The sequence below is a fragment of the Spodoptera frugiperda genome, chromosome 22 (genome assembly GCF_023101765.2).
Source record: "Spodoptera frugiperda isolate SF20-4 chromosome 22, AGI-APGP_CSIRO_Sfru_2.0, whole genome shotgun sequence".
In the NCBI taxonomy this organism is placed as follows: Eukaryota; Metazoa; Arthropoda; class Insecta; order Lepidoptera; family Noctuidae; genus Spodoptera; species Spodoptera frugiperda.
In genome coordinates, this window is record NC_064233.1 from 3,140,921 (window position 1) to 3,165,063 (window position 24,143).

The 24,143-nt window shown below is 38.0% G+C and overlaps 3 protein-coding genes across 3 annotated transcripts in view; all 3 read right to left on the bottom strand.

Annotated features, from left to right (window-relative positions):
• LOC118279990 (ITG-like peptide) overlaps positions 1 to 10,935 on the bottom strand; it is a 38,822-nt gene extending 27,887 nt beyond the window's left edge. Inside the window, exons 1-3 of the mRNA XM_035599853.2 lie at positions 10,786 to 10,935; positions 3,614 to 3,761; positions 1,685 to 1,820 (exon numbers count right to left, since the gene is read on the bottom strand). Coding sequence (XP_035455746.2) covers positions 1,685 to 1,820; positions 3,614 to 3,761; positions 10,786 to 10,793 — 292 coding nt within the window. The 5' untranslated portion in view covers positions 10,794 to 10,935. The remainder of the gene's footprint in view (positions 1 to 1,684; positions 1,821 to 3,613; positions 3,762 to 10,785) is intronic.
• A 3,077-nt stretch (positions 10,936 to 14,012) lies between these two features.
• On the bottom strand, positions 14,013 to 18,623 carry LOC118279873 (myb/SANT-like DNA-binding domain-containing protein 4). The gene is made up of 6 exons (XM_050702541.1): positions 18,207 to 18,623; positions 17,229 to 17,361; positions 16,538 to 16,735; positions 15,526 to 15,592; positions 14,828 to 15,184; positions 14,013 to 14,098 (listed from the first exon to the last, which is right to left on the bottom strand). The coding sequence occupies exons 1-6, from the start codon at positions 18,266 to 18,268 to the stop codon at positions 14,076 to 14,078; spliced, it is 840 nt and encodes a 279-aa protein (XP_050558498.1). The 5' UTR covers positions 18,269 to 18,623; the 3' UTR covers positions 14,013 to 14,075.
• A 2,507-nt stretch (positions 18,624 to 21,130) lies between these two features.
• On the bottom strand, positions 21,131 to 22,627 carry LOC118279981 (uncharacterized). Its single transcript, XM_035599841.2, has 2 exons — positions 22,483 to 22,627; positions 21,131 to 21,578 (listed from the first exon to the last, which is right to left on the bottom strand). Exons 1-2 carry the CDS (start codon positions 22,537 to 22,539, stop codon positions 21,150 to 21,152), a joined length of 486 nt encoding a protein of 161 aa, XP_035455734.2. The 5' UTR covers positions 22,540 to 22,627; the 3' UTR covers positions 21,131 to 21,149.
• Positions 22,628 to 24,143: the final 1,516 nt, after the last annotated feature.

Consider the following 24,143-nt stretch of genomic DNA (forward strand, 5'->3'; position numbering starts at 1 on the left):
TACATAATCATAAATTAGACACAATTCCAGACTTCATGCTATTTGATACTCGTACTGAGAATATTCGAAAACACATTCTTTCACTTTTACTTAAATATTAATAGGTACTTCTTTTAAATTTTATTTATATTACTTCTCCACGGACTTTTGGTCCGTGACGTTGTCATACATTTCTCAACCATTCGATATTCAACAATATAATTGGTGTTATACTGTGGGTAGGTTTTAAAGTAAAGAAATCTGACTTGTGCAGCTCCTTTCCATTAGGAGTGTTACCACACCTATCGATTGATAGTCCATCGCGATCGATGCCATCGATCGACATTGATCGATTGGTGTGGTAGCTTTAATTGATCGACGGATACCGGTCGACTTACCAATCGATCGACTGCCGGTCGATGGCAGCGGTCGGTAGATTTATTATATTCCGGCTGGAATCTATCGATCAACATCGACCAATCCATTCCACCATCGATCGATGGTATCTATCGGCTATCGATCGATTGGTGTGGTAGAAACTATCGATCGACGTCGACTAATCCGTTCTACCATCGATCGATGGTATCGATCGACCATCGCTCGATTGGTATGATAACACCCTAAGAAACACTGCCTCAATATCACCACCATCCAGTAACCGTTCAATTTTGGTTTATAATAAAAAAGTAAAGTCTACAATGAAGATTCACAACCCGCATGATTGTTAGGAAGTTAATAGTAGTCGAAAGCGACTACTCGAATAACAAGAATTTACTCAAGATTTCACGCTATGACTGAGAATTTTGAAAATTAAATCTTCACCCAACCTATTTTTAGAATCCAATTCCCATCGGTCAATGTAAACCATATTATACTGAGTATAATCAATGTTTATTTAACTTCTTTATGTTCTCAAATTGAATTAACTGGTCCGGGGTACGAAATTTCTTCACTATTGTAATCTTCAAACACAACACTACCTCCCATTAAAGCCGTGGCAGATAATTTTAGAACACCTTATATTAAATGAAGCTACGCGTCCGCGAAATTTTCGCTGCAGAAACGCAGCGTATCCACTCCGTTTTGCAACCCGTCAATATAAATCAAGCTCTTAATCCTAAGAAAAATCTTTTATTTATGGTATAAGGCGACAAACGAGGAGATGGATCACCTGATGGTAAACAATCACCGCCGCCCATGGACACTTGAAACACCAGAGGCGTTACAAGTGCGTTGCCGGCCTTTTGGCGGTTAGGAATTTAAAAGTTGTCGGGGATTGGGAAGTTTGGGAAGGGTGGAAACTGGGCCTCCGGTAACCTCACTCACACAACGCAAGCGTTGTTTCACGTCGTTTTTCTTTGAGGCCGTGGTATCACTCCGGTCGAGCCGGCCCATTCGTGTCGAAGCATGGTATAGTAACTGTGCCTCCGGTAACTTCACTCACACAACAAAATACAAGATGGAAGTCTATCTACTATCTAATATTTGCCTGCACGGTTAGCGTGGTGGCTCGGCAACTGGCTGCCGTGCAACGTGTAGCGGGTTCGATTTCTGCACGGAGCAATTCTTTGTGTGATCCACAAATTGTTGTTTCGGGTCTAGGTTTCATGTGTATGTGAACTTGTATGTTTGTAAACGCACCCACGACACAGGAGAAAATCCTAGTGTGGGCCAACGTTCATAAAAACAAATCTACATCACTAACCTGTGTCTAAGCACAGCAGGCCGCGGCAGCAATCCCCGTTGGTGGTACAGGGAGCGCTGTAGCAGTGCGCCGGCTCATCGATGACGTCATCGATGCGGTTGCCTTCCAGCGCCTCCGCGTACACTTCTTCAGGCTCCTGTTTAAGATACGAGGGTTAGAAGGTGGTATTATGGTGTGGTAAAGGAGCAGACGGATCTCCTGATGGTAAGTAATTGGTGACGTTTATGGATAGTATAGACACTCGCTACTTAAGTTATATTGCCTGCACGGTTGGTGCGGTGGCTGGGCAACTGGTTGTCGCAACATGGCGCGGGTTCGATTCCCTCACGGAGCAATAAATTCTTTGTGTGATCCACAAGTTGTTGTTTTGGGTTTGGGTGATGACAACCCGAAATGGCATTTTTTTTAAAGGAGAAAATCACCCAATGACTTTTCTCGTTTTGGGTGAGGCGAGAGAGAGTGTCAGACTCTTACTGACTAAAAACCATCTCGTTTTTTCTCCTGCTTTTTGAACTTGAGCCCCGGTAACCCGCTAGGTAGTCCGCAGCACATGGAGCATGCCTACATAAGGGACCCATTTACAGTTTTGAAGATACCTAGGCATATTTCAGTAAGCCAGCCAGTAGAGTATGACTAGTAATAATCTATTCCTTTTTTTTTCAAACCTTGGCAAGTAATTTAAGGAAATTTAACGTCATCATAAGGGCCTCCAAACATGGGTTCGCTGTTATAGCGTCGGTTAGTCGCGTTTTTGAGGCTTGAGAGATAGGGACACATTCAAAAGTCAGACAATCAAAATGGAGAGCACCCCACAAAAAAATATATACGCCAAGACACGCTACTGGCAACCACGGTCCAAAACTGCAAAGTTCAGACGCTTTTAAAACCAAACACAGCACATCATTAGGGACCAAAGCTAACAAACATGTTTCAAACAGCTAATCCAAGGTGCTATAAATAGTAATTAATAAAGATTACCCCAAATGCCCTTTACGCCCGTAATATTACGCACCGCGGTAAATGTCACGAGATTTACGCCCAAACAATGATAGGTTACGAGAAATTATATCTCGTCTCTAATTAATTTATGGGGATTTTAATGCGTGGGAGATTTAATGGCTGGGTGTTTTATGGGCTTGTAACTTTATATATATATGTATAATATGTGAAATGATTAAGGGTATTTTTATAATAACTATTGTGAGACATACTAAATTAACTTAAAATCACGGTTTACTCACGTACATTAATAGAGAAAAGCTCTACTAGTTTCGAGTCACAGAGGGACTCTTCTTATTATTATTTATTTACTCCTCATCATGAGCAGCGTATGCAGAAGTAGCGACATCGCGTAACTTACTGTAGCCAGTAGGATAAGGTACTCTGTGACTAAAAACCAGATCCGTGCCTATGGCGCGCCGCGTTTTGCGCGCGCTTCAAAGAGCCATCAGACCACCACAGATGGAGCCCAGCAGGGCTGATGCCTGATCCGGAGCTGCGGACTATCTAGCGGGTTTACCGGAGCTCTGGCTCAAAGAACAGTAGTAGGAACGGGGTGGTTTTTAGTCAGTAAGAGTCTGACACTCCCTCTCGCCACGCCCAAGGCGGGAGAAGTCATTGGATGATTTTCCCCCTTGCCTACCACCGGTTTGAAGCGACCTGCCTCCAGCAAGAAGTCATTGGAAGATTTTTCTCGCCCAAAAAAAGGCCGACCGGCGACCTGCCTTTGTTTGATTGTTTGTTTGTTTGTTTGTTTGTTTGAACGCGCTAATCTTCGGAACTACTGGTCCGATTTGAATAATTCTTTTTGCGTTAGATAGTGCATTTATCGAGGAAGGTTATAGGCTATAAAACATCACGCTATGACCAATAGGAGCCAAGCAGAGCGGGTGAAACCGCGCGGAAGTAGCTAGTTAACTATAATCTTACCTGTCCATAAGGATAGTGGCGGTAGGGTGACCGCCCATAGCCCAGGTTGGCCAGCATATCGGAGCTGAACCGGTTGAAGAGGCCGCCCCACGCGTGGGCAGCGCCGGCCACGCTCAGCACCAGCACCGCGCTAATGGCTACCGTGGTGCTGTGGACAAATACAACCGTTAGAAAGAAGAAGAAAGAAAGAAAATAAAGAAAAACAGTTCATTTGCACCATTAAAAAAAAGATAAAATTAATAATTATGATATGAAAAAAAAAACATAAAAGCCGCGGTGCAAAAACACAAACACCTTGGACAAATTAATCTACCTAAGAGATGTCATTGAAGAAATTGGTTCCAGTTATCGGGGCTCCGGCTCAATATGGGACAAGCCCGCCACAATCTCCCATACCGCTGCAACTCCTGTGCACCAGGATCTACAGTAGATACAACCATGAAAACACCGGAACACTGAAGTCCGGCGCATCCCAGGGAAATGAATGACTGTCTTGGATCCCGTAACGAAATAAATCAGAATATATTATTAGAGGAGAAGAAAAAGAAAACTAAAAAATAGTTTTTTAATTTTCATACCCTGTCATAATCCCTGTTGGGATTTAATCGGTTTTTCTACAATTTCGTAATTCCATTAAACTCTAATTTTATTATAACTTTCGTGAGACTTACTAAATTAATTATTATGTTATCGGCTTACTCACGTAACTATTTGACGAGGAACTCGACTAGTTTCAAGCCATGCTAGAGGCTCATATTCATGAGCAGCATTCCGCGACACGACGCGGCGATTGTCGCGCTGCTACTTCTCTAGCATAGCTTGAAACTAGTCGAGTTCCTCGTCAAACAGTTACGTGAGTAAGCCATTAAGCTCATAATAACATAACCTAACCTAACCTTAACCTCAAGAGACTTACAACGCGTTACGTTAAATTAAGTAATGTTTTATTAAACCTACATAAACAACCAATTAATATTCGATTTAAGTAACGCACGCTTTCAACTAAATTGAAAGACTTTGAATCAATTAACTAATTAAATTAATATTCAGTCAAGCAATGTTTGTTTTCATACACTGATTCCCTTTTGGTTCAAAATGTAGAAATCAAATTGAATATGTAGTTACTAACTAGGTAATAATTTCAGGGAGTTGATAATGTGTATTATATTTTAATTTCAAAATAACTTTTTTATAATGTTTATCTGGCTGTCTATCTGTCTGTCAGTTGGTTGTGGCTAATCTCTGAAATGGCTAGGCCGATTTTGACGTGACTTTCATTGGGAGGTAGCTGATGTAATAAGGAGTAATTTAGGCTACTTTTATTATCGATATAAGTTTTTAAACTGACAAATGGTCACTAACACTATCATTAGAACTTGAGACGGGATATTTACCATGTTTATTTATTTCGATGAGTTTCCGATATTTCGGCGCTGTTGTAAGCGCCATGATCACGGATGAACGGATCATGGCGCTTGCAACAGTGCCCGTCCCGTCTTAAGTTCATTAGAACTAATATTAATTAGTTTTATTATCGAAAAAACATTATCTTATTGAAAAACCTCACAAAACTCAAATTCTTTCAGAAGTCATTATTCTACGCGAGCAAAGTCGCAGGCAATAGCTTATACATAATAAATCACGCAGTATTTACTTTATATTGCGAGTCTTCTTACGGCTGAGACCGCCTGAAATATCCTGAGGGAGCCATTGTACTTTATTGGGTAAGTTCCAAGTCTTTATGTTGTATGGAAGGGTGGTTTCTGTTGGACGTCGTATTTTGTTTGGTACGGCTGCTTATTCTGTTGTGGGGTAGGCAGTGAGCTGTTTAAAATGTAGTATTTTTTATAATAACTATCGTGAGACATACTAAATTACCTAAAAATCACGGTTTACTTATGTAGCATGGATTTCCGCAAAGTTACTGCTGATTTTATTCTATTACTATTCCCTACTCGTCCCAGCTTCGCATGGGTGCAATGGTGATATATTATGTATGTATTATACATATAAACCTTCCTCTTGAATCACTTTATCTATTAAAAACCGCATCAAAACCCGTTGCGTAGTTTTAAAGATTTAAACATACCTACAACATAGGGATAGACAAAGCGACTTTGTTTTATACTATTTAATAAAGTATCTATACAAATAATGAAGCAAAAATTACTCCCTAAGGGCACAATATTTACAAAGAAAAACCTATACAATACTTTTATACTTACAAAAAAATATTTTCTTTAAAAATATTCACTTAAAATACACATAAAAGCCTTAGGGCCATAAATTTTGTGACGTGAAAAGCTCCTTAATGAATAGTTGAGCCAGTATTTACGTATTTAGGAGACATTTTCAAGCGTATTTCTGTAATAAGCCTCAAGGGCCTGAAAATTTTCGCTGAAGATTGTATTTAATTATTAAAATCTTGCTTAGCGGGTCCCTAAGGGGTCCTCTGAAGGTTTTGTGTAAGCAATGTGCTTGTAAGATCAATGTGGGGTCAAAGATTAGTGAGTTGGGGTCGTTTGCTTTTTACATGGTTTTATTTGTATGTGTGTGACGTGTGTGTGTAGTGGAATCTTGCGACTTAGGTGTATGTAACATGGGCGAGGCGAGAGAGTCAGACTCTTACTGACTAAACCGTTCTTTCTCCTGCTTTGAGCCGGAGCCCCGGTAATCTGTTACGTTGTCCGCAACGCTAGAAGTGTTTCGGCTTTTTGAAAATTTCTCAGTAGTAGCACGGAGTCTGGAATTGTGTCCGGTTTATGGCAATAGGCTCAACCCCTATTACCCGGGATTTATAACACAAATGGTGAAACGTTGGGTTACATTGTACAGTGGCATTACGTGCCGTAACGTGCACTTCTGCCTACCCGTTCGTGGATAAAAAGGCGTGACGACTGACTACTACGGAGATTTAAATTAAGATTCTTTTTAAAATCCGATAAATGCCCAGTGGCTCTTTGCCCGACCCGGGAATCAAACCCGATACCCCTTGCCCGGCAGTCGCACTTACGACCACTCGACCAACGAAGCAGTCGCGTATTTAATACCTATATCAGCATTTTAAAAAAACAAATTACGAAATAAAAAGAAAAACATTCCATTTTCAAACAACGCGCCCAAAACAGCATAAACAAGATTTCCATATTTTTAAATTTCAAACGTCACGTTCACGAGCGAGTGTAGTTTTAGTACATTTAATTACCGGGCTTTTGAGCTCAACAGAGTATTTTAAATGTCAAAGAGCTCAAAACGCTTTTAAATACGTAATTAGCATAGAACAAGTTGCTTTTTTAATTAAAAAGAAACTCAACAGGTGTTTTTAGTAAATGTTTTTTGTATAAATGTAATATTTACGGTTTTTTATCCGTTGGTGGTAGGTAGGAGTGTACCTATGTAGGTACCAATTGTTTTATGGACTGTTGACGAGTTGGCTGGGCAAGTGGCTGCCGTACAATGGGTAGTCTTGCAAACAACTATTTGTGTGATCCACAAATTGTTGTTTCTGGTATGGTGGTCAAGTGTATGTGAACTTGTATGTTTGTAAACGCATCCACGACACAGAGGAAAATACTAGTGTGGGGCAACGTGTTTAAAAAAAGAAAGAATAGATTATGAATTAAATTGTTAAGATTTGTGTTTTGTTATCCATAATTAATATGGATCACGAACAAACGTATTACCAATTTGAACTTCATATGTTTGACTGTGTTTCAATCAATAAGGGGCGAAGATAATAACGTATCTGCCGTATCAATAATACGGGGCCTCCAGGCTACAGGCCCCAACACGCGTAAGAGAAAAATAAAATCTTCCCAATTCCTTACTTCAGAAATTATTACTCTACTAATATCTATAAATACGAATATGTTTGTTTGTCTTTTAACGTAGCAACGAATCAATTTTTGCGTCACAAATTATTCAGACGGCTAGACTGGAGGGTGATACAGGCACCCCTTATTCATTCCCTTTCACAACACAGACAAAGCCGCGAGGGGGAAGCTAGTATTGACAAAATCATTAGCTCACCCTAGCACACCCTAGTCTGTCTACCCTTTAGTCCATACACTCCTGCAATAAGGATCAATATTGCATATCAGCTCCATCCGCTCAAGTACGCATGCCCGTTGGAGATGGGTAGGGCGACTATAGGTAGCCTAGATTGAACTTTGAACTTTAAATGCGTTGCGTACAACGTAGGGCGCGTCCGTTGCATTTATTGATCGGTACGGTCCCCCATGTAAGCTGTGTTGATTTTGTATTTATACATTTGTATTCTGTCTGGGGTTTTATCCGCGTTCTAGGTAGGTAGGATTTATATTTTAGGCTATAATGCTTGATCCGGAGCTGCGGACTACCTAGCGGGTTTACCGGGGCTCCGGCTCAAAAAGCAGAAGAAGGAACGGGGTGGTTTTTAATCAATAAGAGTCTGACACTCCCTCTCGCCTCGCTCAACGCGGGAGAAGTCATTGGATGATTTCCCCCCCTCAAAAAAGGCTATAATGCTATAGGAATATTGAGATAAAGGATGGAAGGTTTCATGGTGGCCCGGAGATTTAAGACGCCCGGTACTCATGCATGATAGTGCAGGTTCCAAACCTACCAAAGGCAATTAGTACCGATGTTACTTTTTCCGAGTTATACGTACTTTCTAAGATTATTTAGACACCACAATTATTAAAAGATGCAGGAAAACATCGTGAAGAAACCTGGGCTTATAATTACAAATTATATTATAAGTTTGAAATCGCCAAACCGCATTTGCATTTGGTCAGCAATAACCACTTATAGGCTGTTGATTATGATGATGATTGAATTATGCCCGGGATATGGCGACAGGCTCATCCCCTATTACGTACATGGGGTTCATAATCATAGTTGGGATCGAACCCGATAAAAGCTACACTAAAACCGTGTAGTCAAATTAATTAAATATTTTGACTTCACCGTGAGTCCAGAGTCCAACCTTGCCCTGACTAAGGGCTTAAACTAAGAGGTCAACAAGGGTTTTGTTTAAATAAATAATTACGTAGTCAAGTAGTGAATAGCCTTAAAGTGCTGAACTGGGAATGGTCTTTACAAAAAAATCTCTAATTTCCTAATAAAAAATAAAATTTTAGCGACCCGGAAAGCAAGCCTTAAACCCTTTTGATCAGCAGTCACGATTGCGTCATCAACCCTAAATAAAACCTAACTCATCCGACGTAAAAAAAAGTTTATTTATAAAGCGAGACCTTTTGGAAAAAGATTTAAAAATAAAATTGGAGTCTATCGATTTCTTTGGGACGAAAATAATATATTATGTTTACTGAGTAACTTCGTAACGAGACGTCCTACGCGGTAAAAGATTCCGTATTTTTCCATTATAGGAAAATGCGGAAAGTTCCTCTCTTAATACTTCCTTATTTTTTTTGAGGAGGAAAAATCATCCAATGACTTCTCCCGCCTTGGGCGAGGCGAGAGGGAGTGTCAGACTATTACTGACTAAAATCCACCCCGTTCCTACTTATTTTTTTGTCAATGTGACAAACCCGCCACAATCTCCCAAATCCGCTGCAACTCCAGTACATCAGGATCTACAGTAGATACAACCATGATAATACCAGACAACTGAAGTCCGGTATCCCAGAGACATGAATGACGGTCTTGGATCCCGCAACGAAATAAATCAGAAGATATTATTAGAGAAGGACTCTTACTGACTACGGATCTTCTGCTTTTCGAGCCGGATCCCCGGTAAACCGAAAGAAATGCTTTTTTTAACTAGCACCGAACCTCAACAAAATTTCCTTAAACACCTTAAGTCTTGATTGTGTCAAAATACTAATAATAAATACGTCTTTCGATTTAAAAATTCCGCTTTCAACAACAAAGAAAATAAAACCAGTTTAATTCAAAATTCATTCAGATGGTATACGGAGCCAGACAGATCGAATATAGGTATTAAACAACCCCTCTCTTTAGCATTGAGGGTCAAAACCACGCTTGCTAAGCTCGCAAAAGGGGTGCTAAAAGTCCAGTATAAGTTGACACATGGGGAAATAAAGTACTAATGCAATGCATTGATAAAATGACGCCCTTTCTTTTATAATGTTGCATGTGGCGCCGCCATGACAGGTCAAGTTATAATGGATGGCTGTGTGTATGGATTTCCTTGCCATTGACGGCTAGTTTGAGGTAGGTTTGCTTCGTATGAATGCTAGGTTATCGATTTTTGTTTTAATTTTGAATATGTAGTTGTCATTGGGTAGTTTCCTAGGTCAAAAAATTAATTATTTTGACATTTCAATATAATAAAATATTCCGAAATAATTGTAATTCATTAATTTGACGATATTCGGATAAGTAAGTATGCTATATGACGCAAAAAAATAATGACGCCATAAGTTGCGATCTCCTACAAAATTCATACTTAGCAAAAGTAATGTTTTTGACATTTCGTTAAAAGTATTGAATTTGACTTTGATTTAGAAAAAAATTTGAAAAGTCCAGAAAAATAATATTTAATGTGCAATTTGTACTTAATAATTGTTATAACAAAATGGAGGTGTGTTTTTTGCGCGCGAAATGTTTTTTTTTAGATTTTGAATAAGTTAATTTTTTTTATGTCAAAAATAGTTTTTTTTGGAGAAATATGCGATGTTACCTAGTTTTAAGTTACGGAATTGTTTTATTTATTATTTTGAACCGATCGATAGAATTTTTATTATATTTTAATCGGAGTTTAAAAAGTTATTATCGCGACTTCACACAACCGGTTTCAGTTAAAAACGGATTATCAGAATTAAAAACGAAAATGAAATAAGTTCTAAGGAACCCGTATTTGTATAAAATAAGATAAAACCGACAAACGAAGAAAATACAAAGGTTCACACCAAAAACACATGTTTCTTACAATCCGACGTAAAAATAAATAAAAATCTTACAAAAACACAATATTAACTTTACGCGCGAACACCAATACGTTAACAAAAAAAAAGTAAAAAATAAAAACTAAACTTGAAAAAAATAAACGACAACTAAATTCGAAATTCAAAACCCTAAAAAAAAAAGAAAATACGAAACAAAAGAATCCCATTCTCGCATAAAGCTCCCTTTAGATGGTTCGACTTTACAAAAAATCTGTGGAAAATTTTAACAAAAATATTATTTTATTGGTGTTTCGTACTTACCGATGCATGACTGGTCTTGTCGGCGTCCCGTGTAGAACTGGCGATCCATACCGGGCATCTCACTGCGCATGATGGGGTGGGCAGAGGGTGCGGTCAGGTGGGCGGGTAAAGCTGTGCGACTTTGTTCGTGAAAATTTTGCGTTTTTTTTTAGTCGCGTAGTATCGATTTTGTCTGGGGTGGGTGATTTTGAAATGCAAGGGAGACTGGTGTCTAGATTGAGTTTGATTGAGTAATGAAAACGAATATTATGTGGGTATATTTTTGCTATAGGTAATTTTAGATTTTATAGTCGGCTACCTAAATGAATCTATATACCTGTGATTAACTGGGGCTAGAAATACTTATAAACATATTTGAAATGTTATATTTTTTATACTTACTGAGTTTCAAATAAGGTTTTTTATACCGGCTTTTATCACGGATTGGGTAAGCAGATAGTGAATTGTAGGTTCTCTAGCTCAGTTTGTAAAATGTATTTAGGTATATAAGACACATTGTACAATAATTGTTAGTTTTCCCAAATAAAATAAAATAAATATAAGCAGATTATGTAGGTACATAGTAGCACACAATGCCACATTATACATTACTATTTATGAAAATAATAGTTTCAAGTTAAATAATATCTCGTTCTCGTTCGAACGATAGGTCCTGAGTTGGGTAAAGAGTTATTAGGGTATTTTCTCAGTAATAACCTGGTAGGAAAGTCTGGAGTTATTATGTAGGTAAGTAGGTAAACTAACTCATTTATCCCCTATTATACAACTTTAAAACTCCTAATAAACTTATTATTATTATTTATACAGGGCCCACAACTTGTAACAAGTTTTTATAATTATTTATAATTTCACCTCTGCCTACCCCTTTTGGAACTAACACGGTAATCGACAGGCATTAACGAAAGATTTGCCCTCAAAAAGGTCTATAAGGAACAGCGTTTAAATTTTAACACAAACAAGACGCGACAAAATTGATATCTAATAATTTTAGTCGCAAAATCGCATTGTTTTATACTTAACTAAGAATATGTCTTTACTTATCAGTTATGGACGAACGAAAATATACCTGACGTCACTAGATGAGCGTCAACGTATGTTATGTAAAATGGGGTAGGCAGAGGTGTCCAATTTTATCTACGTTACATTTTTATTAATGACTTCATATTTTGTGAGGCGACAACAGATTACAATACATTTGTCGTTTTTAAGTTTTTTTATCATCCAATGACTTCTCCCGCCTTGGGCGAGGCGAGAGGGAGTGTCAGACTCTTACTGACTAAAAACCATCTCGTTCTTACTCCTGCTTTTCGAGCCGGAGCCCCGGTAACCCCGTTAGGTAGTCCGCAGCTCCGGATCAGGCGTCAGTCCTACTGGGCTTCATCTGTGGTGGTCTGATGGCACTTTGAGGCGGCGCTGTACGGGTCAGGGGGCCTACTCCGGTTCTCGAATCCGAAGTTTCGTTTAATTTTCGGCCGTAGATTTTATTGATTTAATAATGAAATTACTTAAAATAACGTTTTATTTTTAATTTCATATCAAAATCTATTTATTTATCTTCATTTCATTCGTTCATTTTTTTTTTCACGAAAATTCGCAATAAATAGAATTGTAGTATGCAATCTGCGAAGTTTCGGACGAAACTTCGTTTTTCGTTGAATTAGAGTAGGCCAGGGTTCTGGTCGAGCGGGTTTTGCCGCAACCGATCTACTGGGGACCTTCTTGCGTATGCCACTCACATTTGGAGCGAGGCCATCGAAAAGCACAGAGATTACTTTTTTTTTATTCGATAGAAACTAATGCTTGACTACAATCCCACCTGATGGTAAGTAGTGATGTAATCGTTGATGGTGAGGCGCACTAGTTTCTTAAGAGCCTATTCACTCTAGACTTAAAGACACCCACATTGTAATCCGATGGAAAAACAGTTTTTTTTTTTTTTTAATAAAAATCGTTGCCCCACATTAGGATTTTCTCCTGTGTCGTGGGTGCGTTTACAAACATACAAGTTCACATACACATGACATCCAGACCCGAAACTACAATTTGTGGATCACACAAAGAGTTGCTCCGTGCGGGAATCGAACCCGCTACCCGTTGCGCGGCAGCCAGTTGCCCAGCCACCGCACCAATCGTGCAGTCATAAAACCGCAGCAGGCAGATTGTTCCATACTATACTTGTCTTACTAGACTTATTAAAAGCGTTTGCAATGACAGCGTGCCCATGTCGCCACCCCTACTCTTCCCGCGGGTATCGTACTTTTTACCCGACTGCGCCAGAAGGAAGGTTTCTAGAAAGCCAACCGTAAGATCTTCATATTTAGAATGGGTCCCGACTGCTTCAATTTTACGATGACTTTCTTGTTTTAAGGTTTTTTCATTTTCATATTAACTATAAAGAAACGCAGTCGGGTTTTTTAGTTTTTGAAATTAACTTTTTTTACTCTCTATTTCCTAAAGATGTCATAAAAAAGAAAAGAAATGATTTTTTTTTCAACCACTTTTATTCAACAATAATAATTCTATGATATGGCCGCTGCCGCTGTGAATGAACCAATCAATCAAAGCTTCAACCGCGCTCTTGTTTTCATTTCGTTAAATATAAAATAAACTCATACTAAGCCCTTTGATTGGTTGTTTCATCTTCAACGCGTTCTCGTTTCGATCTTGTTTTAATGTAATTAAACTTGATTTTATTATAACTTTCGTGAGACATACTAAATTAATTACTATGTTGTCGGCTTACTCACGTAACTGTTTGACGAGGAACTCGACTAGTTTCAAGCCGTATTCTACCAGTAGCAGCGCGACAATCGCCGCGTTGTGTGTCGCGGAATGCTGCTCATGAATATGAGTCTCTAGCATGGCTTGAAACTAGTCGAGTTCCTCGTCAAAAAATTACGTGAGTAAGCCGATAACATAATAATTAATTTAGTATGTCTCACGAAAGTTACAATAAAATCATACGTGAGTAAGCCGATAACATAGTAATTAAACTTGTCTTGTACTAAGCTCTCTGATCAGTGAGAGTTCCGGATGCTTAACCTTTCGTCTGCGGGTATATAAGACAACAATGCACATTGTGTCTCGCACTGATCAGGGGCCTGAGTCTGCTATTACAATTGTGTCAGAATGGTCGATCATTGAGCAGTGCAAGAGGGATGGAGCTATACAACCTACATAGCTCCGTCCCTCTTGTACTGTTCAGTGATCGACCATTCTGACACAATTGTAATAGCAGACTAATGTCCCCAGTTCTTCAGCATACGACGGGTTAAAGTCATATTACGCCATCATTTTTCTTGAGGAGAGTTCCCTGAAAAAGATAACAATCTATTAATTGTTTAAAAACAACCATTTGCCTCTACACTAATATTTATCTAAAGTGCAACTTAACATATTGAAATTGTATAAATTAAACAACAAATTAATAAGGATTTTTTGCCCCACACTAGGATTTTCTCCTGTGTCGTGTGTGCGGTTACAAACATACAAGTTCACATACATATTATGACACCCAGACCCGGAACGACGAATTGTGGATTTAAGGAATCCAGTGAGTACCACAATGATTTTTTCGTGTGGGAATCGAACCCTCAACACGTTGTGACAGCCAGTTGCACGACAGCCGGTTGCCCAGTTACTGCGCCAACCGTGAAGCGAAAAGACAAAAATCGTTAACAATGTAGGCATTAATTTACTAAGTATTCTAAAGTATTCATTGCACAATTTTGATTTATTTTACCAACTAGTTGACAGCGAGCCTGCAGCTATTACCTTCGTGTTAGAATTAAGTACCTACATATCAGGTGCCTAGAGTTACTCCTTCATACATCAGCTACCTGCCAATAAAAGTCCCATCAAAATCGGTCCAGCCATTTCAAAGATAAGCCAGAACAAACAGACAGACAAAAATTAAAAAAAAAATATTTCGGTATATTCATATTTATATATGCATGTTGTAAAAAAGCGGTTATTTCAATATTACAAACAGACACTCCAATTTTATTTATTAGTCTAGATAAAAAACTAAAGAAACACTAACTATTATTCAAGGGATCCGTTTGAAAATCAAGCCAGGATCTCGCGATGTTCACTAAGGATCTTAATAACTCATTCCTCTCACTCTCCACTTCGATCCATCTAATCTCCCTCTCATGTTGTAATCTATCTCTCTTCTCTTCTGCTTCCAAACGCCTCAACTCAATAGAAGCTAGCTGATCCATTACTCTTTCTAGACCAGTGTTCGAATTTTCAGGCGATTTTTTAAATGGATCTGATTTTTGAAATGGATCTGATTTTAGATTGGATCTCATTTTGTATGTGGTTCTTGTTGATTTATTTGATGATTGGCTGTGTATGGTTGGTTTTATATCTACTGGTGATTCTGTTTGGTCCATATCTGTGTAAAAAGAATTTTTTTTTTTTTTGAGTTAGTTGTAGAATATAGATAGTTTTAATTTGGGACTCTATTGCAGAGTAAATAAAGTTGAATATCCAATGAAAGTAATGAAGAATACATAGAGCCACGTTTCAGCACGAATGGGCCGGCAATCCTCAAATTACTAACGCCTAAAAAGCCGGCAAAGCACTTTCAATCTATGAGTTTGCTTTACTTTAAACGTAAACGCTGGTCAAACTACTCTTGTTGATATTCAACTTTATTACTTTGAAATTACGGGCGAAAATCGTGTGGGTATTATATAATATTTGACAAAAATGGCATGACGTTACGTCACATACCTGATGCTGCATCTTCGGAAGCCGACAGTTCTCCATCGGACTGTTTTACAGTTACTGATTGTGGGCTCTGAAATAAGTAAATGTAATATAATTAAATTGAACGGCTCGTAATCCACCCCGTTAGACGAGTGGTCGCAAGTACGAACAGGGGATCCTACTGGTTCAATGCCCGGTTCGGGCTAATTTTTCACTGGGCTTTTTTTTCAGTTTTGCAAAAAAATGGATCTCAGTGGTAGCACGGAGTCTGGAATTTGCCCAGCATATGGCGTGTAGGCTCACCCTCTATTCATGGGACTTATGCTCCATAATGGTGAAAAGTGGGTGTGCATTGTATATTGGCATTACGTGCCGTAATGTAACCTCTGCCTACTCCTTCAGGGATAAATGACGGTACGGCTCGTAGTACCTACCACATAAAAAAATGAATTAACATCTCGGTAACGATTCTCGATTGACTAGCAGGTCAAAAGGTAATATAGAACTATTTTCGGATTTTCGAAAATAGATACTCTACTATATAATATGTGAAAAATGGTATGATGTTGGTATGGCATTAAGCTAACCTTCATGACATAGATCCTGCACCTTTTCGCATCTTCCTCTGAACTACATAGCGAAGTATCAATGTAAACGGTCACACATTTCATAGCTGATGCTATTACATCTTTGTAGCATAGCTACATAGCACCAGACTTATGCTATAACTAGCTACTTCGGCGCGGTTTCACCCGCTCTGTTTGGCTCCTATTAATCATAGCGTAATGTTTTATATCCTTCCTCGATCCTATAGCCTTCCTCGATAAATGCACTATTTGAAAAGAATTATTCAAATCGGACCAGTAGTTCTGGAGATTAACGCGTTCAAACAAACAAACAATCAAACAAACTCTTCAGCTTTATAATATTAGTATAGTATAGATGATGTGAGGCCATGCAATGCTATGCAACACTGTTCTATGTTACGCAATACTAAGTTATAATGCTATGATCTTGCATCACTATCACAACTTACATCATCCTCCTGTTCCTCAAGCACCTCCTCATCCGCTGCCTCCTCAACCTCCTGCTTGACCTCCCAGGGCGAGGGCACCGCCAGGATCCTCCTCTCCAGCGGTGTGAGCACCATCTGCCCAGTCGGTCTACCATCAGCCTTAGCCTGCCGCAAGTAATGCGCTTTCCTTTTCGTTTTTGATTTCCAGTCGGTCCACACCTGAGACAAATATGTGATAATAGGTAATGTTTATAATAGTGTTAATAAGATTTCTCCATATTTGGATTGCTTCTCCTGTGTTGTGGGTGCGTTTACAAACATGTACACATACTGTATGACACACAAACCCGAAACAATAATGGATCTCACAAAGTCTTGCTCCGTGCGGGAATCGAACGTTAAATGCAGCTGGATAATAGCCACTGCACCAATCATGCAGTCTACTTATTTATCTATTCACCTCGTTTTACGGTATGCCAAACATACTTTGGTATTATTCTGTCTCTGCCTAGATGGGAGACAGGCGTGAAACACAATATGTATGTGAATAAGCAAGTTGAAACTTTCTGACAGTAAAATCCCTCAAACCTTCTCCTAAGTCTGAAAAATATTATGCTTAACATACACAAACAAACATAATTATATACATAAATACAGGTCGAACTGAGAACCATCTCTTTTATTGAAGTCGGTAAATAAGATCTTTCATTACCTTCTTCCATTTCTCCGGACTCTTCTGCCTCACATTGTCAACTGCATTCAATGTCAAGGCAAGCTCTCGCCACAGACGTTTGGCCTTACGTTTGTTGAGCGGTCCACCACGGAGCCTAGATATATCTCCATGTCTGAAATATTAAATTAAAGTATTTATTGCATCCATAATGTACACAGTGTTAGAAAATACAGTACCTATTAAGTCACAATTATGGACCCAGTTGGGCACAGCAAATTATAAAATTAGTAGGATAGAGGAAGGGCTCATATCAATATTAATAAAATAAATATAAGGTAATTAAATTAGTAGAAGTATGATTTTAATAATTAATTTTCTAATATGTATATTATGTTAAACATAAAATTTTTCTTTCAGTCAATCGGATGAATGGAAAACTAAGATTACAAAGATAATAAATCTTTATTTAAATTTAGAACTTAAGTAATTTTCCAACTTCAAAATAACTGAATAGACTATTTTGATTAGTTATTTAATCTATAAATTATGTACAATACCTGCCATTATGAATTACCTACTTCATAAAGAATTAGTGAATAATTTATAATAAAATTTTGAGTTCAAAACATTATCATAACGAAAATTCAAACTAAACTTTTGACATTTTGATTTATACTAGAATTCAGTGTTGCCAACACCGTGACCATAAAAATCCCATTAACTTTATAACTATAACTATAACTTTCAACGAATGTTCAAAGGGTAATACTTAGAATACTTTTATAAAAAACACAATAACTTATTCATTTTATTAATAAGTACTACTTATACACATGTCACGATAGTAGGTAAGTGAATTGGCAGCAAGGTGAATTTACTACTAACAACTAGAATAAATTTAATGCATGTGATAACTGATAAGTTTTAACAATTAATAGGTAAAAATTTCTAGGTAATTTTATTGTAACCTTAATTTAAATGTTAGACATTTAATACACCAATAATAAAGGTACTTACTGTTCCATAAACTTCAAAAGAGTCACAAATTGTATCATACTAGATCGCACTCGAGTCTCCATATTTAATCAAAATATTTTTATTAATCTACGCAAAAATAGTCAAAACTTTACCACTATAATTATTAAAAAATCAAGAATAACTCCCACAAAATTCTCCCTATATTAACGGGAGATTTTTTATAACTGGTATTATTTTTCTGATAAGACAACGACACTAGCACACCGGCATTATAACGATAATTCGTTTTGCTCACTAATATCACTATTTACACAAAATATTTAACTTAAAACACATAAACTATAATAGTTCACTTAAATTATCACTTATAATTACTATCTGAACACAAAAACTAGAATTATTTCAATAATAATCGAAAACACATACAGTTTTGACGTTAAATGTCGACTCAACTGACAACTGAACGAAGTTTGAATGATTTTAAACATCGCAATGTTCCTTCACTCTTCACAAAACACCGCGGCAATTTGACACTTATTAGTAGTACAATATTTGTAGAAATTTGCATCTCTATTGAATATAAATAAGGCCTATATTGCTTTGAAGTTGTAACTCCTATAGATGTCAATTTAGTGTGAACAAGTAATTCGCGCCGATGTCATCGTAAGCTAGCGATAGTAAAAATAGCGCGAATATCGGTAGCCATTTTGTAATGTTTGTGTTGCAAGACTTTTCTATTATTGTACTAATTATTTTAGTACAAAAATGTATAAATTAATAATAGTATCATCAATAAAGATGCGCTTGTGGAGGCCCGGCTTCAATGCCTCGAACACAGGCGCAAGGTCGCAAGCCTTTCTGTTTTTTACCGGATACATTTCGGAGAGTGTCGGGGGAATTGCACAACTTGATTCCTCCTAGTCCTTTCCATCATCGAACCACAAGACAATCGGCGAGGCGTCACCGTTTCATGGTGGATATCCCACCCACTCGCACGAAGCGCTTCGCTTCAAGCTTCCTTGTGCGAACTGCTAGGGAGTGCAACTCCTTGCCGGAGTCTGTGTTTCCTGATGAGTATACCCTGGGTGTCTTCAAAGCCCGAGTGAATAGGTTGCTTATGGGCAGACGTGCTCCATCGTAGGCCGCATCATCACTTACCATCAGGCGAGATAGCGGCCAAACGTCGACCCATTTAATATAAAAAAAGTATTTTTTGTAAACGTGGTTCGCGTAAGTTTTTAGGCATTTTCATTAGTATTTGTACTTTTAATTCTAACAGAAGAAATAACTTTCTAGAATGTCTGAATCGGAACTTACTTTTACAATTTGTGATTTCTAGAAATAATTTGACGATAAAAATATACAAGTAAGTGATTTATGCTAATATTGCGACGATTTCTGTGGTTTTCAGATTTTTATTTCGTTTTTCTTTCAAATCAAAATCAACAAAACATCATTGGCTTTATTTCCATTGTTTAGAGACTACTATTATATGAACAAAGATGCGAACTTGATGTAGTTGGATTAATAATTATTTGTACTATTTCAATTTTTCTAACAAAACGTTGGCAACTCTGTTATCATACCGACCGGGGTGACTAACAGCATAGATAATACAATTATTATAATACAGGTAACTAGAAGGCACAATGAGCCACAAGTGTGTCGTCATTATAGACCAATCCCACAAAAACATTTCATGTTAAATGTTGCCAAGACGAGACCATATTATATTAATTTACAACAACTCTTTATTTTGAAAGTTCGGTCGTTACGTTATTATGTTAGTATACGTTTTATGATCGTATGATTGGGGAATCAGTTCCAAGACACCGTCTCTGCTGGGGGATTGAAGGCGTTATGAAATTATTTTTAAGACATTTAAACATATTTTTTTATGGAATGGGAGACAAGACAGCTTTGAAATGTAATATTTTTAAAATAATTAACGTACTTCTACGCCAATCTCTCGACTCTAATCGATTGCACGATTGGCGTTTTGATTGGGTAACTGACTACACCAACAATACATGGGCAACTGGCTGCCGTGCAACGCGTAGCGGGTTCGATTCCCGTACGGAGCAACTCTTTGTGTGATCCACAAATTGTTGTTATAGGAGAAAACGCAAATGTGAAGCAACGTTTAAAAAAATCTCTTCAGAGACTAGGTGCTATTAGCCAACGTACAGTCTGCTACCAGTTGGAAACATATTGATGATTGCATAGCTCTTCATGGGACCAATAAAAAAAAAACATATTTACAACAACAAAAAAACCTTTATTCACACTAACAAAAAAACAAAATAAAATTACAATAACAAACTCAAAAGCGCTTGTACAACCATCACAACGAGCTGCAATAAGCCCGGCAACAACGCACCGCCGATGCTTGTCAAAAGATCATCTGTCAAATCAAAAAACTAAGAAAATAACATTTTATACGTTTTTAAAACTGAATTCTCCAACTTAAATAGAAGTTATAACTGATAGACTATTTTGATTATTAAATGTACTTATAAATTATGAATTACCTACTTCATAACGAATTATCGGCGTACACTGTTCATTTTTTATTGAGTTCAAAACACCCCCAAAAACATGAGACTTATAACATAAATGGTGAAAAGTGGGTGTACATTGTACAGTGGCATTATGTGACGTATTGTACACCTCTGCCTACCCCATCGGGGATCAAAGGCGTGATTGAGTTCAAAACATTATCATTACGAAAATTCAAACTTTTGACATTTTGTTTTGTACTAGAATTAGTGTTGCCAACACCGCGACCATAAAAGTCCCATTAACTATAAATAAAAAAATAACAATAATTTTATTAACTCCTAGTAACACGATACGTAAGTGTTTATTCTTTATGGGGTCCAATAAAAAAAAAACAAAACAAAAATAAAACATAGGTTACAAATACAACAACAAAAAGAAAATCTTTATTCACACACAACTAAACAAAAAAACAAAATAAAATTACAATAACAAACTCAACAGCGCTTGCACGACCATCACAACGAGCTGCAATAAGCCTGGCAACAACGCACCGCCGATGCTTGTCAAAAGATCATCTGTCAAATCAGTGACAGTTGAAATCAGTGTTGTCAGCAATCCTTGCAGATTTACAATATTTGCGGGAGGCGTGTTCGGACTCGCGCCAATAGCGTATTCAGGTAACGATCTTAAGAAATTAACTATAGCTAAGGCTTGAGAATAGAGTTTTAATAAAGAGGTTTCTAAAGCGCTTAAGTCGACGGGAATCATGCAGCTTATATTCGCTGGGAGGGTGTCGAAGATTGAGAGGAGAGAGAGGAGTAGATTGTAGACGTTGTTTAGTAGAGGTAGGAGGATGTTTACTAGGGGGTATACTGCTGGTAATTGTACGCCCGTCGCTGTTGTTGGTTGCTGTAACAAAAATATGTTATAAGTTTTTAAATTGACTTGGTCACTAGTAATATCGTTAGAATTTAAAACGGGATATTTACTATACGTTTGCAACAGTGCCGAAATATCGGAAACTTACAAAAACTAATAAACATGGTAAATATTCCGTTTTAAATCCTAATGATAAGTTACAAGTTTCTAACAAGCTGTGTGACGATGATAGTTTAAATGGCTTATTTATGAAGTGATAACTGCAGAAATATCGGTACCCTTAGTACGAATTTGCATTACGTTGAACGAAAACGAAACTAAAGCGCCTTCGGCTCTGATTGGCGGGCTCGAATCAGTCAACCAGTACCCTTAGTACGTGTTTTAAAGCAAACTTGGACTAAGACTTGGATAAACTCGATCCTTAAAAAAAAACTGATCTCCAACAAGTCTGCCAAGCGTGGAGATTGTAGCAAATCTAGTGGTTGAAAGTTGAAGCTAGTAGTAGGTGGGATTTGCAAGTAGGACAAAATAATAAGTAAATAAGTAATAAGGTTTTCAATAAATGAAAAAAATGGCACGGAATCTTAAATTCTGATCCCTCATCCAGAGCCGCGGACTACCTAGCGGGTTTATCGGGACTCCGGTTAGAAAAGTAGGAGTAGGGACGGGGTGGATTTAGTCAGTAAGAGTCTGACAATCCCTCTCCCCGGAAAAGTCATTGGATAATTTTACCCCCAAAAAAGGCTGATATACCAAATTGACCTTCTGGCGCAGTCGGGTAAAAAAGGCTGATATTGACGGTTATTAAAAAAACTGGGGAAAAGTGTGTGTTACATAATGTAAATATGTTATTTGCATCCCTGTCTACCCCTTCAGGAAATAAAAAGTTTGTTATAAACGTTATTTTAATATAAAATTATAAATAATATCTTACCGTAGCAAAAACAGCGGCGAAACACGCAATCAAAACAACTACACTTAACTTCGACATTTTAATAAAACGAATACAATTTCTTTCAACCTAAACAATGTTTACTATGTATTTTAAAACTAAAACAACACTGTTATATACTATATTTGTTACTTAACCCCATTTCTTATGTACAAATACATAATGATAATGTATATAATCGTTTGTATGTTTATCAATGAAATTGTTACTAAATTAAATAAAGCAATTATTTTGCGTAATTTTCGCTTTCACATAGTATCTATGTATGTAGTATAGTGTGGTATGTTTCTATGCTAATTTACATAATATAATACTATGCTTCTTAAACTAGATAGGGTAGGTATAGGTGTCAATGTGGGAGAGCCAGGCTTTTTTACGAATGGGAAGGTTCAACTAAATTGATACTACACTTTCGAACGAGTACTGATCCGAAGGTGCGAAATACTCCAGGGTTGCAGACCACCTAATCGGTTACCGGGGTTCCGGCTCAAAGCAGGAGTAAGAACGGGTGGTTTTTAGGCAGTAACTGTCTGACTTTCTCACTCGCCTCGCCCAAGGTGGGAGATAACAACCAACAATCCTTAAAATCCTAACACTTGTAACGCCTCTGGTGTTTCGTACGTCCATAGGCGACGGTGTTTGGTTACCATCAGGTGATCCGTCTGGCCGTTTACTGGCTTATCCCATAAAAAGCTCATTGCATTAATGTCTACAATAAAAAAACATATTCCAAATTTTATCCCGTTCACTTCAGCTGTTTTGACGTGATTAAGTAACAAACATACTCACAAACACACAAACTTTAGTATTTATCTATAGGTAATAAACAAGACAACTTTTTCGCGAAACGCGAAACCATGAACTTTCAAATAAAAGGTAGTGACAATGACAAAAAAAGGTGTGGAAGACTTAATAGGAAAATGGGAGCTTCAAATAACGAAATGTGTTTTTGATGACAGATCATTTACGGAGCCGCCTACACAGGGTGTAGTTTTGAAACCACAACAAAACTCGGGGGCATGTCACAGTAGTCATAAATGTACGATTTAAAATAAGGTTTCTGGTCAATAGGTAAAAACACGGCTATAATCTGTATCTATACTATACTAATATTATAAAGATGAAGAGTTTTTTTTGTTTTTTTTGTTTTTTTTTTGTTTGTTTGAACGCGCTGATCTCCGGAAATTGTGGTCCGATTTCAATAATTGTTTTTGTGTTGGATAGTCCATTTATCGAGGAAGGCTATAGGCTATAAAACATCACGCTACGATCAATAGGAGCCGGGCAGAGAGAGTGAAACCGCGCGAAAAGGAGGATCCTCCGACCAGGCGAGGTGATCGTGTCTGGCGGGCTTTCTGCCCAACTGTTGCCTCTCGAAGTCTTCTCTACGTCCCCGACTGGGGGCGCGAGGACGCGCGATCCAGGCCGAGGCCTGTTTCGGCGGTCTCTTGTCGCTGCCCGCGACTGCGGGCGAGGGGTTGGAGTAGTCGGGCCCCTCGCGGGGCCCGATGCGATGTCGTGTCAGTGTTGTCGCGCCGCTAGCGGCCGCGCTCAAGCCGGGCTGGCCCGGCGAGCAGCAGGCGGGTAGCGGCGCGTGGTCAAGTCCGGTGGGGGAGCCTCTACCGCCCCGCCCTAGCTAGGGC